Genomic DNA, 16,239 nt, shown 5'->3' with positions numbered 1-16,239 from the left:
CTGATAGGAACAAAGCCTGAAAATTTCGAACTTTTATAATCATTGTTCCCTTGTATGTAAGCCTAATAAAAGTGATGCTATTGAGCCTGAATATTATTACCTGAATAAAAATATATTATAATATGTTAAAATTTGGAAATTTCTACGGTTTTTTTTCTATTATTATAAGCAACAACTCTGCCAAGTTTCAAACCAATTTCCTAATTTCTACTAAAGTCATTTAAACTAAATAACTAGTTATAAAAACTACATGTATTTGCATTTGAAACTTTTAGACCTCAGCGGCACGTGTTCCAGTTGATGTAGAAGCGTGAAACCTTACACAGATTTCTTTTTTGAATGATTAAAACAGATCTGAGGAGCATCTCAATGAAATTTTCCGACCCCTGAATAAGGACCACGCTAACATATACACATTGGAACGTTTTTCTAAAAGCTTCAGTTTGTGGAAGCAGGTCGTTATGTGGGTTCACTGCTTGTGAAAAATATAATAATAATTAGTTGATTCTAATAAAAAAAAAGACAAGCTCAGGAAAAGGGACAAAAGATTTAGGTTGTGACTAGCCAGAAAACCCTGTGCTGTTTATTCTAATTAATTTTCATGGACACGGATAGTTTTTAATTACGGATGCGTGAATCAACACCACCCGCTCTCACATGTAGATAAAAAAAAAGAATCGACGAAAGTACTCTCAAAAACGAATTATGATCACAGACGACCGGCGCTGCCGGCGACCCACGCCAAGACATCAACCAATCCATGACTAGAAACGTACGCGCTAGTGGTCGAGGGTCCTACTGTATCCTCAATCGACGCCGGAGTGGCAAAGGCGATCGAGGCCGCAGGACCAAAGGTCATACTCTCAGTCCGAGGCATTGCGGAAACAGGAACAGTGAATGTCGAAGGCGAAAAGGTAGCATTAGAGATCAATGGAAGAACAAACGGAATGGCGCACAGGATAGAAGGGGGACGAACCATTAAGAATCTGTCGCTTCATGAACAAACATTGCATTCAGAAGACTCGAAGCAATACTCACATCTAGGCCTAATTGATGTTGAGTAGTATACAATCGCAGAACCTTCGATGTTGCTCGGCCAAGGCTACTGGAATGTCATAGTGACCAAAGAAATCCTCGAAGGAGCCCGAGGAACACCTGTAGCGTCATATACAGCAATGGGCTGGGTCATCCATGGGCCCACAACAAAAATTCGAAAAATAGGTTGTTGAGATAGTGCCTTGCACAATTACGACGTGAACGATAGCAGCATCGGAGGGAAAAAGACGATAGAGACATACATGAACTAATGAAAGCTAGTTTGCGGATGGAAGCAATAGGAGTAGCGTTTCGGGAACGCACTAACATACTGAAAAGACGGGCCATATAGTTGTTAGAGAAACACACACATTGAGTGGAGGACCAATGGAAAACCGGACTACTGTGGAGGGAAGACACCGTGGAACTGCAGGAAAATCGCGCAGCAGCACTAATGCGATTGAAAAATCAAGAAAACAGAATGGACAACAACCCAAAATACGCAGAGCTGTACTGTGAACAAGTCAACAAGTTCATTGAACTAGGATATGCGAAGAAGGTCGGAGAAGTGGAAGATGGAGATCAAAGAGTATGGTACCTTCCCTACTTCGTTGTAATGAATCCAAACAGACCGAGCCAGTTCAGATTGGTAGTTGACGCAATGGCCAAAACAAATGGGATCAGTTCAAACGACAAGCTTCTGACAGGTCCAGATAGAATGTATGCGTGTTTAAATCGATTTAATCATTTTTTTGAAACTGTAAATCGCAAATCTTCATGGCCAATTTCTTTCTGGGCTTGTATGGCCCATTTGCGTAAATCATTATCACGAACGATAAGACAGATGTCGATAGCTGCTTCAAAATTATTAAACGTGATGTCGAAAATTCTAGCGATATTTTTTTCTGTAAGTGCCACCTTTATTCCATGAATGAGCCCATCGTCGCAGTTGATTTATAGATTTTACTCTTTAAAAATTTTTCTTTCAGTGTTAATGCGTGAATTTCTTTTTGGTCCACTTCTCCAAAAATCTACAGCTCTTGATTAACAATCATACGATACATCTTCGTCTTTCGCACACTCATATGTAGGTGGCACAGGCTGGATAGGTCAAATATGCATAATGTCATCTTCTATTATTTGGGCATTAGTATCTTTGTACGGTTCTTGAAAATCTAGGGATTCTTCAATCGTCATTTCCACGCCATTAAATTCAGTCATCGCGGCCAATAAAATATCTCCGATGTTCTCTTTTAATTAAATTTCCCTTCGATTTATGGGAGTCTATTCTGTATTTAGCGATTGAAATACGCCAAGCAAAAGATTGACGACATTTATAGGATCAACTTTCATCTTCAGTATTAGTGAAAAAATGTGTTGTAATAACTCAAATCATATCCTTTTTATTTCTAAATATTGGTACATAAGGAAGTTGAAAAAGGCAACAAAGGCAGACGAGAGGCAATACAAATTAAACTTATTTCCACGCTTTAGAATTTTGATATTGTCATGGAATATTTATAATGCAATGCATTTAATAATTAGTCGGCCACCGTGTTGTTTTGATTATTGAACACATCTTAACATGGCATCAGAAAAATTATATTTATATCCCACAATTTTTAAATATTAATTTATAATTAACCAAGAAAAATTTTAATTCACTTGTTACAGACATCAAAAATAATTCACAAGACAAAATAGAATAATATAATAATAATAGGAAAGGAACTTGATTTTCAAGTAATAACAATGAACAAAAAATACTATTTCAATTCGTCTCTTTAACCAACTTATTTCAATACGAGAATATCTTGTCGAAAATATGAAAAACTTACAAAATTTTTGACTGTTTTCTGAATGAGAAATTTATCATTTCTACACATAAACTCAAATAAAATATTAAATTTTCTCTAAAAACGAACTACTCACTTTGACGTAGCGCTGACTGTGCAGAACTCACAAATGAAACTGAAATGCGTCCAATCCGTAATCATCCGTATTAAAGCTTCTTTGTCTGGGTACATTGACTTTGTTCCCGACTTGTCTTCGTTCCCGATGATTCATTTTTGAGCCTTTGATGATACAGTGAGGAAATGAAAAAAATGTAAACATTTCAAAACATCTTAGAGGTAGTTCCGTCCAATATTTATTTTCGATAAAATCCAAACTTACGTCTTATTTCCTTCGTGTTTATATGCAATATATATTTTTCCAGACTTTTCGACTTGAATTTGACTATTTTTTGCGTACGTGCAAGATATACAGAGTTGAGGGGTAGTTACCCCGTCCAATATTTTTTGTCGACAGAATCCAGAAACACGTAATTTTTCTTTTGTGTACATACGCAATATAAATTTTTTCAAATTCTTAGATTTCGATTGGACAATTTTTCGCGTAAGCGCAAGATAAACAGCGTTCAAGGGTAGCTACCCCGTCCAATATTTTTTTCGAAAAAATCCAAATATATGTCGTATTTCCATCGTGTTAATACGCATTGTATATTTTTCAGATTTTAATACTTGAATTTGACCATTTTCTCCTGTAAACGCAAGATAAACATCGCTTAAGGGTAGTTACCCCTCCAATATTTTTTTTCTACGAAATCCGAATACATGTCATATTTCCTTCGTGTTCGTACGCATTGTATATTTTTTCAGATTTTTAGACCGAAATTTGACGATTTTGTGCATACGCGCAAGATAAATAGCGTTCGGGATTTGTTACCCCGGCCAATGTTTTTTTTCGGGAAAATCCAACAACACGTAAATTTTATTTTGTATTCGCAATATATATTTTTTCAGATTTTAGACTTGAATTTGACAATTTTTTGCAGACATGTGATTATATTCAGGGCTGGCTCACCACCTCAATTTTTAAATTTTTTTTCTATTTTTTTATTTATGAGAACAATACATACTTCATTTCTCTTCATGAGAAAAATTTTCCAGTTGGATTGGTTAAAAAATATAATGTTCTTGTGGATGAAACTGCCCTTAAAGTGTTTCATGGCCGATAAAAAAAAATACGTGTCGCTTAGTTTTTGGTCTACTATAACATATTACAAAAGAAATTGAATCAGAGAGTTCGGGCTGGGATACTTTCCTTGGAAATATAACGCCACGACTCAGGTAAAGAGATCCGATACGCGAAGCTAAGAATTCGAAACATCCGCCCTCATTATTCGTGAGATTGCTTGGTTATTATTGGCTCTCGGATTACATAATTCCCAAGCTTAGCTTATCGCTACGTTGATGTCCGTTGTCACGAACTGCTGATTGGGTGTTCGACTCATCGGTGCTCCATATTCCGTCTCTAGCGTGGTGACGACTTCGCGATATGCACAGTGGGACGAAGTCCTGGAAAATCGTAGTAAACCTCGAAAAACGCAAACTCGATTCGGCGAATTTCAACTAATGGGTCAGGTAGAGTAATGATAAGTGCATTTAAGCCTTGAACGGAAAGATCGTAGCCCCTATACCTGGCTAGCGACTTCAGTTCAAAGTTAACCTTCGTTGAAAGCATGGGAATTGATCAAGGACACGAAGCAAAAGCAGTGAATTTCAAAACTCCATATCTCGAGTATGCATAACGCGATTTCAATTTTTTTTAAATGGTTCCGACTTCTAGAGGTACGTAGAAAATATTTTTATACTAGGTATATGAAAAAGTGATGTCCATCCTGCAAAATACGGTTATATTCAGTACCGTCGCGAAAACGATATAATTTTAGAGACTTGTATTTTCAAACAGATGTGAAGTAACATTTTATACCATATTGAACAAAGATCCAAGTTTAAGTCTTTAGACGAGTCTCTTAGCTTACAAAATTCACAGAAATGGGCTCCTCTTACCTGCTGCTTTGGCTGTGACGATTGTTCTTACTTTATGCAGAGTATCAGCGGGTACATAACGTGTAGTAGCAGGATTTCAGTACGTACAATAGGAAACTAAAACAAGTCTTAATATATACCAGTTGTTCATAACAAGCTAGCACGATTATTTTAGATTCATATTGTTTATGATAAATGTTATCGATAATTTGTGTGGTTCAAGATTTATTGAGCGGCAGCATATGTTTTATTGTTGTGGTTGTCAAAAACTATACAGTGTGTCCACGAGGAAAGTGCGCACCTTATGACATCAGCCAATAATCTGTCGCTACGTTTCGCTACAACGAATAATAAAATGTAACTCTGCACCGTGTTTTATTAAAATGTTTCGAATAAAATATTTTCGTATCAAAGCAGACTTATTATCACTTACCTGATGTAATTCAGATCGAGTTCTAAGCGAAAAGAACGATTTGCTGCTTCTTTTTACTGAATTCGCTTGTTAAAGAGATGGGCTTTCCACTTTTCTCACTTTATGAAATCGATACCATGAGCTGATATATCTCGTTGAATTTCAATTTTTCAGTTAACCATGAATGAGTCTTCACAGTTAATTATTTGGTTCGCGTCACTTTCATTTACACTCGTGTAGCATCAATTCGCGAGCGGTGAACATAACCTCATCTGAGTTCGCAAGGGCAACGCGAAGTTTTGGTGAAGTATTTTGTTAATAATGATTTTCGGATTACAGTGATAAATTAACCGTCGACAGAATCCGACGATTTGATTGACACGATTAACGTGTGTCTGATTCATTTTACTTCGGATCAGCTTCGAATCGATGAACTGTTTTTCGTAACAAAACAACGTAGGGACATTTTCTGCCAGTCGCGATTGGTATTGCGTCGGCTGCTCAATGAGGCGGTAACTGTTGGTCAATAAAATTCGAACGACTTGACGCAGGCGTATAAGGTGCGAACTTTCCTCGTGGACACACTGTACAGTTTTTGGATTGTACAGTTCAGCGTATTATTGTATTACTTCAACGTGACAGCTATTTTGAGTAGTGCTGACGAAAATCCTGAAAAATTCTCCCTTATTTGCAAGTGGGGCTCTTGGCAAAGTATATTCGAACAAAAGTTTCAAGAATACAACATATCGGACTCAAGGGTGTTTTTCACTTCAGTCGTGCTATTAAAACTCGTGTCTATCGATAACAAATCGAATGCGTAAATTATAATTTGGAAACATCATAGGTCTTCGTTTTCTCAATTCTGTGGACCGCTAAGATAACAATTTTGAAACGAAAACTCAGAATCGACATTAAACGAAGAACTGTAGAACGAAAATCATATAAGACACTTGTTCAGAAACTAGAGACACTAAATCGGAACAAAATCTCAAACAAATTTTAAGTGATGTTGACATTTTCGTTAACGTTGATCGATGAGAAACTTTGCAACGCATTGAGACCTACTAGTTCTTCTCTACGTTGCTACATACATATATGGAGCCAAAGATTTTGATTACATTGATACTTTACTATGTTGACTGTCTACAAAAAAAGTCTAATTGGACATTTTCAGATTCAGTCTATCAACATTGCACGGGTGGATATCGGTTTTCGAATGCTGTTTGCATTTGTATTCCAAAGTGAAAATTAAAAAATGGCCAGCACGTATTGAGAAATAAAAACAGATCGTACAAGAGAGTAAGAGGGTTGTTCAAAAGGGCTTCCGTACTGAATCAGGACTAATTGTCGAATAACTAGAGCCTAGGTTCGGCAGTACCAATCACGGTAATACAGCTCTGCGATTTCTCGAGAATTCAATTGTGTCTGCTATGATAACGAAGGTTAACGAGAATCAAATTTAACCATTTTACGTTATTCTGCAGGCTATTTAAAATGACCACGAAATTGATATTGACAAATTTCGAGAATGTACGGAACAAACTGCGCGAATACCTGTCGAACTATACCTGTGGTATTATATGCCTACCTCGGTGCACAAACTTCTTATCCATGATCCACAAAACACAGCTCATGCATTAATACCCATTGGTCAATTATCCGGAGATGCTCAAGAAGCTACAGACAAAGCATCAAAACTATTTGAGCAAATTTAACACGAAAGTGATCGAGATCCACAAGTAAAATCGAGTAAAATCTAATCCGCACATTTAAGTGTCCATAAATTACCCCAGAAAAAAATGAACAGTTTATCTGTCGAAGCTGTAGAATTGTTCATTCCACCTATAGTAAGTTAATCTAATGCAGAAAATGATTTTCAATTTGACGACGATTCTGACGAGGAAATTGTATTTCATTATTTGATTTTGTAATACTTGTAACTTTTTACGATGAATTTTCTAGAACAGACAATGATTCTTTCCTTTCTGCACGGGTAAGTCAATTGAAACTCCGTAAATGAAAGGAGCTTAGTTGATGATTTAGGCCCTACTTCTCGGTAAATTCAACGTATATTCAGTATACAGTAAGTCCATTTAAACTCCCAGAATGGGAAGAGGAGCTTAGTTGATGAATTACCCCCTACCCCTCAGCCAATCTAGCAAATGTTCAGTATACAGCATGAATCAATTGATACTCCGAGAACGGGAAGAGCTTAGTTAAGCAATCAGGCCCTACCCCGCAGCCAATCTGGTGAATAAGCAGGATATAAGCCTATGAATATTAATGATTTTTTGTTGCCTAATTGTTGACATTTCGAGCTGTTGTCTTTCCTTTGTTCTAATATCTTTATTATTGTATATGATATACAGTAGTTACCTGCATGTACACTTTGAATCTTACTTTGATAATAACAACTAATGACTTCTCGACGTACCAAACGGTCAGATGTTTGAATAGTTATGGGTACATGTTGATATTGTTCACGGAAGTTATGTCCAAACATTCTTAAAAGTTCACGTCACGATAATTATTTATTAATCAAGTTGATTGTAGACGTTAAGGCTTTGAAAATTATTGGCACTCAATAACCCGGTTTTTTTGAAACGGGGCGAACTTGAATTGAATTGAGGAAATAGTGAGAAAACACTCGATGGCGTCTTATGAGATGACAAGAATTAGTCAAGCACAATAAAGTTGAAATTAAGGTGATAGTGAGTTTCCTTCAATTAACACAATAAACCGAAGCGCGCGCTGTAAACAAAAGAGCTGAAGAAAAAACTCTTCTTAACGGATAGAGAGATTTCTTGGGTGAGCTACTGGTAACTCAGCGTTTCTTAGTTCAATTCTCGGTACTAGTCAACTTGACCATTCATCTCATTGTAACGCTAATTTCTGTTATCCTCAGATGAGGACTTACCGCTGACACTTTGGTACGATTCTTCAACTATTCTTAACTAACTAAATTATAACAAAATAATACCGGTTAGGCCGAGAGTTTCCGTCATACAGTGGTACATCGGATTTTCGGTAACGATGGTCTTCGGGAGCGGAAAATGGTAGTCATCGGTAGTTGTTGATCCCTCGGTGGTCGGGATCCTCGTTCGAGTACCTTGTTTGCTTGCATCGGAGGGCGAAATTATAGAATTTATAAACAACAAATTAGTAAGTAATAGTTATTGCCTATTTTATATCGAGTTTGGTTGGAGTATCCCGCCAGGGACACGTTTTCCGGAAGTGTCGTTCAGTTTTGTGCTCTTGTGACGAGCGGCTCTGAAACGCCGCGTTACAACATATAATATAAGGAATTACTATTAGTCCCTATGGGACTTCTATTAAGAGGGGCGGAAATAGCTAGTATGAGAATACGAGAACTAGATAATTTAATCACGTGAGGTAATAAGTAAGAAAAACACATTATTAAGTGGGACACGGAGTTTTTAAAAACATATGTCGCGGCGTAACAGTAGCGACCCAAAAAACTCCCAAGTACTAATTTTTATCTCTATTGGGTGATTTTTTTTTCAAGTTGTGGCTACCATTTCAGCTCCTCTATATTGAATTTTTACATTTTGAATAAAAATTTGAAATCAGTGACTCGGAAAACTCCCACGAACTGGTTTGCATACATATCTCACGACTTTTTTAAAATTATGCACGCCATATTGGATCCGCTACATTGAATTTTAAAAAACATAAGTGAGAATGCTTCTGTGTAGGTACGATGGGATTTTAAGTTTTTGTCAGTTTTTTCGGTGTCTTGGCCCCTCGTGACTTGGTATCGCATATACTCGAAACAGAAAAATCCTGAAATTTCTCATTCGCTAGCCTGTCAAGTCTCGCAGTCTCCCCTCGGAGTTTCGGTTGGGCGACCTGTCCTGGCTTACCTTTTCTACTATATTAACAAATAATATCACGATCTTCCTAATTTTGGGTTACGCATTCAAAATGCCACGTCATAGTACCTTGCGCAAAAACAGATTTGATGGATATCGTTGAACCCTTAGACGTAGACTTAGGGCTGTCTCAAGTCAGAAAAATTGCAGGAATTTGCACAAGGTTAAGAAACACACAGACAGTATTACCAACTAAATGTTATAATCATGTTACAGTATTTCATGAGCAACTTGACCTTGGAATGTCTAATAACTGCAGTGATTAATTTGCATTATCTCTCAGACAATCTATTCCAAATCAGCTAGTGATAATGTAATTTGAAAGATTGCTTATTATTTTCATGATTTCAGGGTTTGAAAAACATCAACGAAGTATGGAAGAAGATGATGCTTGAAATGGTACCATACAAAGATCAGGGAATATTCAGACTCAAAACAGTTGACGACATCACTCAAGCATTAGAAGATCATCAGATTCAGTTATCCGCCATGAAATCCACAAGGTTCAAGGCTGCCAGTTTAATCATATTTATTTATAACCAATGAACATGTACTCTTTTGTATTGTTTTGGAAATACTCAAATCCTTGAATAACAATAAGCTATTTACTCATACCTGCGTTACAGATTTGTTGAACCGTTTGCGGTAGAAGTAGATTATTGGGAAAGAGCACTATCTGACGTGAATGAGGCATTAGACGCAGTTCTCTTGGTACAACGAAGCTACATGTATCTCGACAACATATTTTACTCGGAAGATATTAGAAAACAGCTGCCAAAAGAGACAGACGATTTTGACAAGATAACTATGACATGGATGGAAGTCAGTGGGCGCATAGCAGCTAACGGGCTTGCTTTGAAAGTAACTCGTGACCCACGTGAGTATCATGCAATACACCCATATATGTATTAGCGCTGGCTGTCAAGGTTCCTGTTCAGCTATTGGAACAAGTTTTTTCTTTGTCTTTTGATTAACCTTCCGAAAAAAATTAATGAAACAGATTCTGTAAAATCATCAAACTATACGCAGGTCATAGTTATTACTAAAAATCATCCTTCTTCGTAAACGACAAACGAAGAATTTTTTTCGATACAAACAGCCTCTTCTAATGTACTTTTAACATAATAATACACCTATTGACGTATTTGGTGCTATATGATAAGAAGCCTAAGTACCACTTATGTTTTTATAAATATTGTTTTCAAGAATTTGACGCAATTTTGATGATCATGGTTAGTCGAATGAACAGAACATATATTTTTGAAAGGTTTTATCACTCACGTTTCTAGTAAGAAACGTTTGCGAGTATGCAATTAATTGCGCACAGTAGGTTCTGAAAGCCTTATGGTTTCTACGCCGTAAGGGGCCGTACTTGAATCACGTGTCAAATTTAGAGGTGAGGGGGGGTTTTTGATGTTTTTATGTAATTTGCCAAATAAAAATAAACAAAAGTAAAACTTTACGGCGATGGCTAAAAAAGTATGACTCAAATTTGGTACGCTACGGTCTGCCTATAGCAAACCTGTTCACATCTTAAGAGTAGCGCTATGCAGCGATTCTTGGCTCAAGACTAGCCAACTTAATAATAATAGTATAATATAATATTTCTTTATTAATCACAATTTTGTTTTTGCAAATACATGTTAATTAGAGTGAAGTAGAGCAGGGGATTGGCAGTGGTAGGTAGAAACACACGCATTTGCACGAGGGACAAGGGAAACTGCCGAAAACTTTATCCAGGTGTAGCCGGACCCGAGTCCAAAGCACCGACCAGCAACGCAGCGACTGAACGGCGTCGCGGCGTGACTCGTCTTATATTTTTGCAAGTTTGCTTGAAAATGACCAGCAGTCTTGAAGAATTAAAGAGTTCCTCACAATAGAGCGGGTAGGGGAGAAATCAATGTTCTGTTACGACTTGTTACATAAGGGAAAGTAAAGAAGTAATTCTCAATGCATGACATAAATTAAGTACTACCTCTAATCTGATTTCTGTATTTTTATCTCTTCGTCAAGGTTTTCTTGTACTTCTTCGGCTACACTTCGTTAACATTTCTGCCCACTATTAGATAAATTGGTTGAGCGATTGCTGGAAAAATGGTAATATTGCTCTATTTGAGTACTGTGAGGTCTTCAGGTTTTATATCCTGATGTGTTTTTTTTAACACGTATTTGACAATTTTCATGCGTCCTAACACCATTACATTACTTTCCGGTGACTCTATAGATGACATTATGTGTTTAAAGTCTTAGTACTATACAAAATGTTCAAAATTCTTGCAGTTGAAAGAAGAAACTCCATTGTCTTGTTTTCCTTTAAATAAATCCCATTTAAACAGCGCTGCAGCGTCGCTTTCATGAATTTGATTACAGCGCTACTTATTATTCACCCTTATACTCCCACTTTAATACACTTCGTATAGTTATCTATCAGAGGCATGTGTTCATCTTTACTTCAATGGAAAAGGTGTGCACCAGCTTCCGCCTACGGCGCCATTGATATTGAAATGGGTATTCGGAAAATCCCCGAAAAATCTTTCAATTCTTCTTCGAGATCCAAACACTGTATTTTAAAGCTGTATTCAATATTTCAAAAACGTTTTTCAAAAAAGTTCGCAACTACCGTGTTGAAACCAAAAGGGAAAGGACTCATAACCTTATCAGCACATCTTCGCGATGAGAATAGTATCCCATAAAATTTCCATCAAAATCAATTGAGTGGTTTGACCGGAATGCTGCTCCCAAAAAATCTATGATCGTATACATCTGTCACGTGCGGAGCGGTCTCGCACGCGACGACTTACCCTCTTTGTTATTAACGAGGTTTATTTATTTAATTGTTGGTGGATTCGGGGGTGAACGTCCTCTACAGGGCGTTCCGTGGGAAATGGTTTGGAGGATTTCAATTATATTGTAACAATTTTGAATGGAAGCAAGTAGAAATATTTAATGGAATAACGAGAAGCAGCGATATTTAGACAAGGAAGCTTACAGTATGTTCTTACGCTACTTACGTTCTCGCTCTTTCGTGATCTCACTCGTGGATTCGGCTTCGGCCTCGAAGGTGCCGAAGCTTACACCTTCACTCACTCACTTACGTACTACACGGCTTGATTAAGTTCGTGGTTTTGCTTATAGCGCTTAATTCTAACTTCACAGACTGATGTCGCGACGCGAGATGCTTGAATGACCGCGGATAGATTTACAGGGAATTCTCTCTGTGATCGTCGGAGACCCAAGACTGATAACTCTTTACTCGACAGCTCTGAAGGAGCCTGATTCCGTAGATGTTGGTTTAATGCTGTCTCTAACGGGACTGACTTCGCTCGCTCGTCCGACACCCCTTGGAACGTCGGACGGCGAGCGAGCTTTTTGCTGAGTTTGCAATTTTAAACAAAGGCTCGCCTCGCAACGGTTATCCTCGGAGCGCGTGATTTCGCGCTCGCCTCATCCCGGTGTTGATTACACCCGGGATCCGGCGGGCGCGAAGACGCTGACGTTGCTGGCTGTCCAGCTACGCCGTTGCGCTTGGCTATACCACGAACTGATTATAATGAGATATTTTATATGGTCAAACTAAACTATGCTTCCTTGTCTCTATGATAATAATAATAAAAAAAAATGATAATTGTTATGTTACAATTTTGGGTAAATGTGCGGCGCTCGTGACATCCCTCCCCCCTCAGGTGTCGATGCCCTCATCGACTCGGTGCGCCGGGCCGACGGTGACACGGACACTGGAGGGTTGGCTCACAGCTGACCGCACATTTCATACATTCGGTATTTACATTGTTTGTGTGTTGCGCATACGCTCTTTCATGACCCGCACACACACACACACACACAACACTTTTCTTTTTGTTTTCGTTTGGCTTATCACTCACTTGTCACCACACTGCTGGCTCGTCGCTCGGTCGTCCTTGCGTCTCGCCAGCTGCGTTGCCCTCGTGAGCTTCGTCCACAGGTCTCCTCAGACGGCCTTGGTGTTGTCATCTCCTTCCGTCTGTGTTGACTCGGCCGCTGTGGGTAGAGTCTCCTACTGGATCAGGTCTTCGGCGACCTCCGGTTCGTCCACCAGAACGTCCGCGAGGTTCGCCGGAGATCCTGGCGTTGTGGGTGGCATCTCCCACTGGATTAGGTTCCCCTCTGCCGGTTCTTCGTCTTCCGCTGGTCCCAGGAGCTGCATCATCTCCCTTTCCAGAGTGATCCAGCGACCCAGAATCCGCGTACGGACGGCGGGAATCATCACCCTGGTCAACCTCCTGTAGTCAATTAAGAAGGGAGCTTCTTCTCCCTCCAAAATGACCAGGTAGTCCGTTTGAATACCCTTGTCCTTAGTGTCCCGTCCGGTCTGTATTGACTTGTCTTTGGTTGCGGGAGTGTGGCGCCGTAATGTTGTCGCCTGCACCAGCGCGTTGATCCTTGGCGTTGTGTTCGGAGCTGCTTTCCTCTCGACGAGGAGGCGGCCGAAAGCTTCCACGCAGTGGCCCGCGTGTAGGCCCGGCCTGTTTCCGACACTCTCGCCACAGAGTGTACAGATCGTGCTTGCCGACCTCCGGCGCGAGAGGAAACGTTCTAAGTAGCATTCCTCCCAATGCTGGCTTCCTCCGCTCTTTCTGCAGGTCGGGCAGGTGCCGTTCCTCAGACTCTCCACCGCCTGGGTCAACACCGCCGTTTTCGCCTTCGCCGTTGGAGGTGGTGCTGTCACCACCAGCTTCGGCGAAACGGTCGAAACCGCCGCCTTAGCCGGTGCTGGTTCGGGCGCTGTTGATCTTGCTGGTGGTAGCTCTCGTACCGGCGCTGGTACTCGTACTGGTGGCCGGATCGCTATCTCGCACTTGGATAAGCACGAGACTGCGTGAGCCACCCGTTCCTCTCCCGGTAGCTCCGTTTTACACAGTGGACAGGGGCTGAGGTCCGACCCGTTCCCCTGATCTGCCCATTTCAAATAGCAAGTTACCCAGGTTGGGCAACTCGTTAGGCTTTCGCGACAGACCGCGCACTCCTTGGTTGCCTTCGCCCTCGCGAACGTGTTTAAGTAAGCCGCGTCGGATATTTTCTGCTCGATTTTCAAAGTGTTGTTTCTCTTCTAAACTTGCGACTGCTCGGGTCTAACTCCGGGAATCGAATGGCGTATGGTTATGCCCTCTGGCTCTCCTTCCCTTTAGCGTGGTAGTGGGAGAAGTCTCGATGTTTTTGAGGGTGTTATTTTCCTAGTATGCCACCTCAGCCTCTTGCCGGGGAAGGGGGCAAGAAGACTCTCCTCCTCTTCCCTTGGGTTGACCCGTTGTTCTTTCCTTATTCACTTCGTACCGTGTACGTAGGGCGATTTCTGGGGGCACACTTGGGTTTCCGGCGCCGCCGTGGTCTCGACATGGGTCCTGTTTTGTCTGGGCGAGCTCGATATCTTCGTAATTGTTGCAGGTGCCGTACGCTTCGGGCGTCCGCATGGCAACCCAATCCATTTAGCCACTTTGTAGATGTTGGCTCGCTATATGTAGGTAGCCAATTTTATTCCAAGAAGGAGGTCCGGGGCAAACCCGGTCGTAAACAGGACGTGCTGTTCTTCCTTGTCACGGCGGTGGCCGCCGATTTCTGAGAGTCGCCGTTGTACGTCGTCCAGGGATTCGTCAGCACGTGACGTTCGCCATGCTGAGTCCTTCTCGGTATATTGCGACAGTATATTGCCTTGACCTGAGTTTTCTAATTTTTCCTCCAACGGTTTTCCGAAGCTGGGGGCAATTAGAGAAATATTCAGTGAAATTTCCGGCGCATAAAAGTATTATTTACGACTCTCGTAAACCCGCATTCCAGTGAGGGAGGTACTTCGGGTGCGTCCAACACAGTCAGAGCTGAGGTGGAGTATCCCGGCACCTTTCAACGTGGTTGAGACTTCCGTTCTTGCTGGACAGAGTATGTGGATATGTTCTGATGCGTGTAAAGAATAGAGCCATCCACCCTGGGAGGGTAGATGCTTCCAGAACGGGTCATCCGTCGTTTGTATCCTCACATCGCAGTGCCTATATGCGTCAATTGATGGGTTTATTAGCATCGCTACCTCGCATTGCTGTGACGTCGATACCTCCTTAAGAGGGGTCTCCATCGAGCAGATGTATCGGCGCTCTACACTGGTGCATTGGTTTATGTATACGGAGTCCGCCATAAAGTATGTACGGTGGTCTGCCGACACAACTATATACGGCGTCGACGGCTGAATATGAGCCGATCCGTTTAGTAGCGTTCCGCGCTGCGAGGCTGGCCACGCATGCATTCGGTAAAGATGATAAGCCGTTTGCTCGAGCAGGGGAATATGTACCACAATTAGGATCCTGCCCGAGTGAAACACTATGTCTGTATTGACTACGCGGGCCAACGATTCTCCTTGTAAGTACTCGATCGCGAGGGGAAATTCAAATCGGGTGCCCGAGTTTGTATTTCCTTCGGTATGGCAGTCAGCTGCGTCGTTGTTAACATGCTGGGATAGTAGCGTGCTTCTCTAGCCATCGATATCGCGTGCAAGTACTTCTCGCTTGTCTGGATATACTACTTGACCTTAGCCTCCACTCGGTACGCGAAGTTCGCTAGGATGTTCCGGCGCATCATGAAACTCGTCTGGTTGGATAGCTGATTAATTCGTGCGTGCAGTTTATCAACCATGTCTAATTCCATCCGATGTTCTCGATGCAACTCCTGGAATTTTGAGTGGGTTACATGTATTTCCTTGTTGATAATTTGAGTTAGGTTCGATTGGTCACTAAACAATCGATCGATCTGCGCATTGATATACGTAGCATCCTCTTCGTTCATGGTGCCGAACAGCGATTTGCTGAGCGACCCAATGTAACCTAGCGGGACCGATCGTTTCTTCATAGTTCTGATTTGTAATGGCTTCATCGGCGCGCTGAGTCTGGAGTGGTGAGAAATGGCCTCTAGGTTGTCCGCCATTTCTTTAGCGCGCCTCATGAGTCCTTGAAGATAATCCAAATTTGTCGTTTCACGGCAAGCCTCCTTGGTCATGACCTGGCAGCATGCCTTGAATGCTTCGTTTAACTGCCTCTCGGCGGGGGGT

General features: G+C 40.9%; 1 protein-coding gene across 1 annotated transcript in view; it reads left to right on the top strand.

Moving 5' to 3' along the window:
• The window catches only part of LOC124185963 (dynein axonemal heavy chain 2), a 670,443-nt gene that overhangs the window by 129,901 nt on the left and 524,303 nt on the right, over positions 1-16,239 (top strand). The window contains exons 7-8 of the mRNA XM_046577226.1: positions 9,525-9,676; positions 9,800-10,050. Coding sequence (XP_046433182.1) covers positions 9,525-9,676; positions 9,800-10,050 — 403 coding nt within the window. The remainder of the gene's footprint in view (positions 1-9,524; positions 9,677-9,799; positions 10,051-16,239) is intronic.

This window comes from Neodiprion fabricii, chromosome 7 (genome assembly GCF_021155785.1).
Source record: "Neodiprion fabricii isolate iyNeoFabr1 chromosome 7, iyNeoFabr1.1, whole genome shotgun sequence".
Classification (NCBI taxonomy): domain Eukaryota; kingdom Metazoa; phylum Arthropoda; class Insecta; order Hymenoptera; family Diprionidae; genus Neodiprion; species Neodiprion fabricii.
The sequence above is the reverse complement of the archived record's forward strand: the minus strand, read 5'-3'. Positions and strand labels throughout refer to the sequence as shown.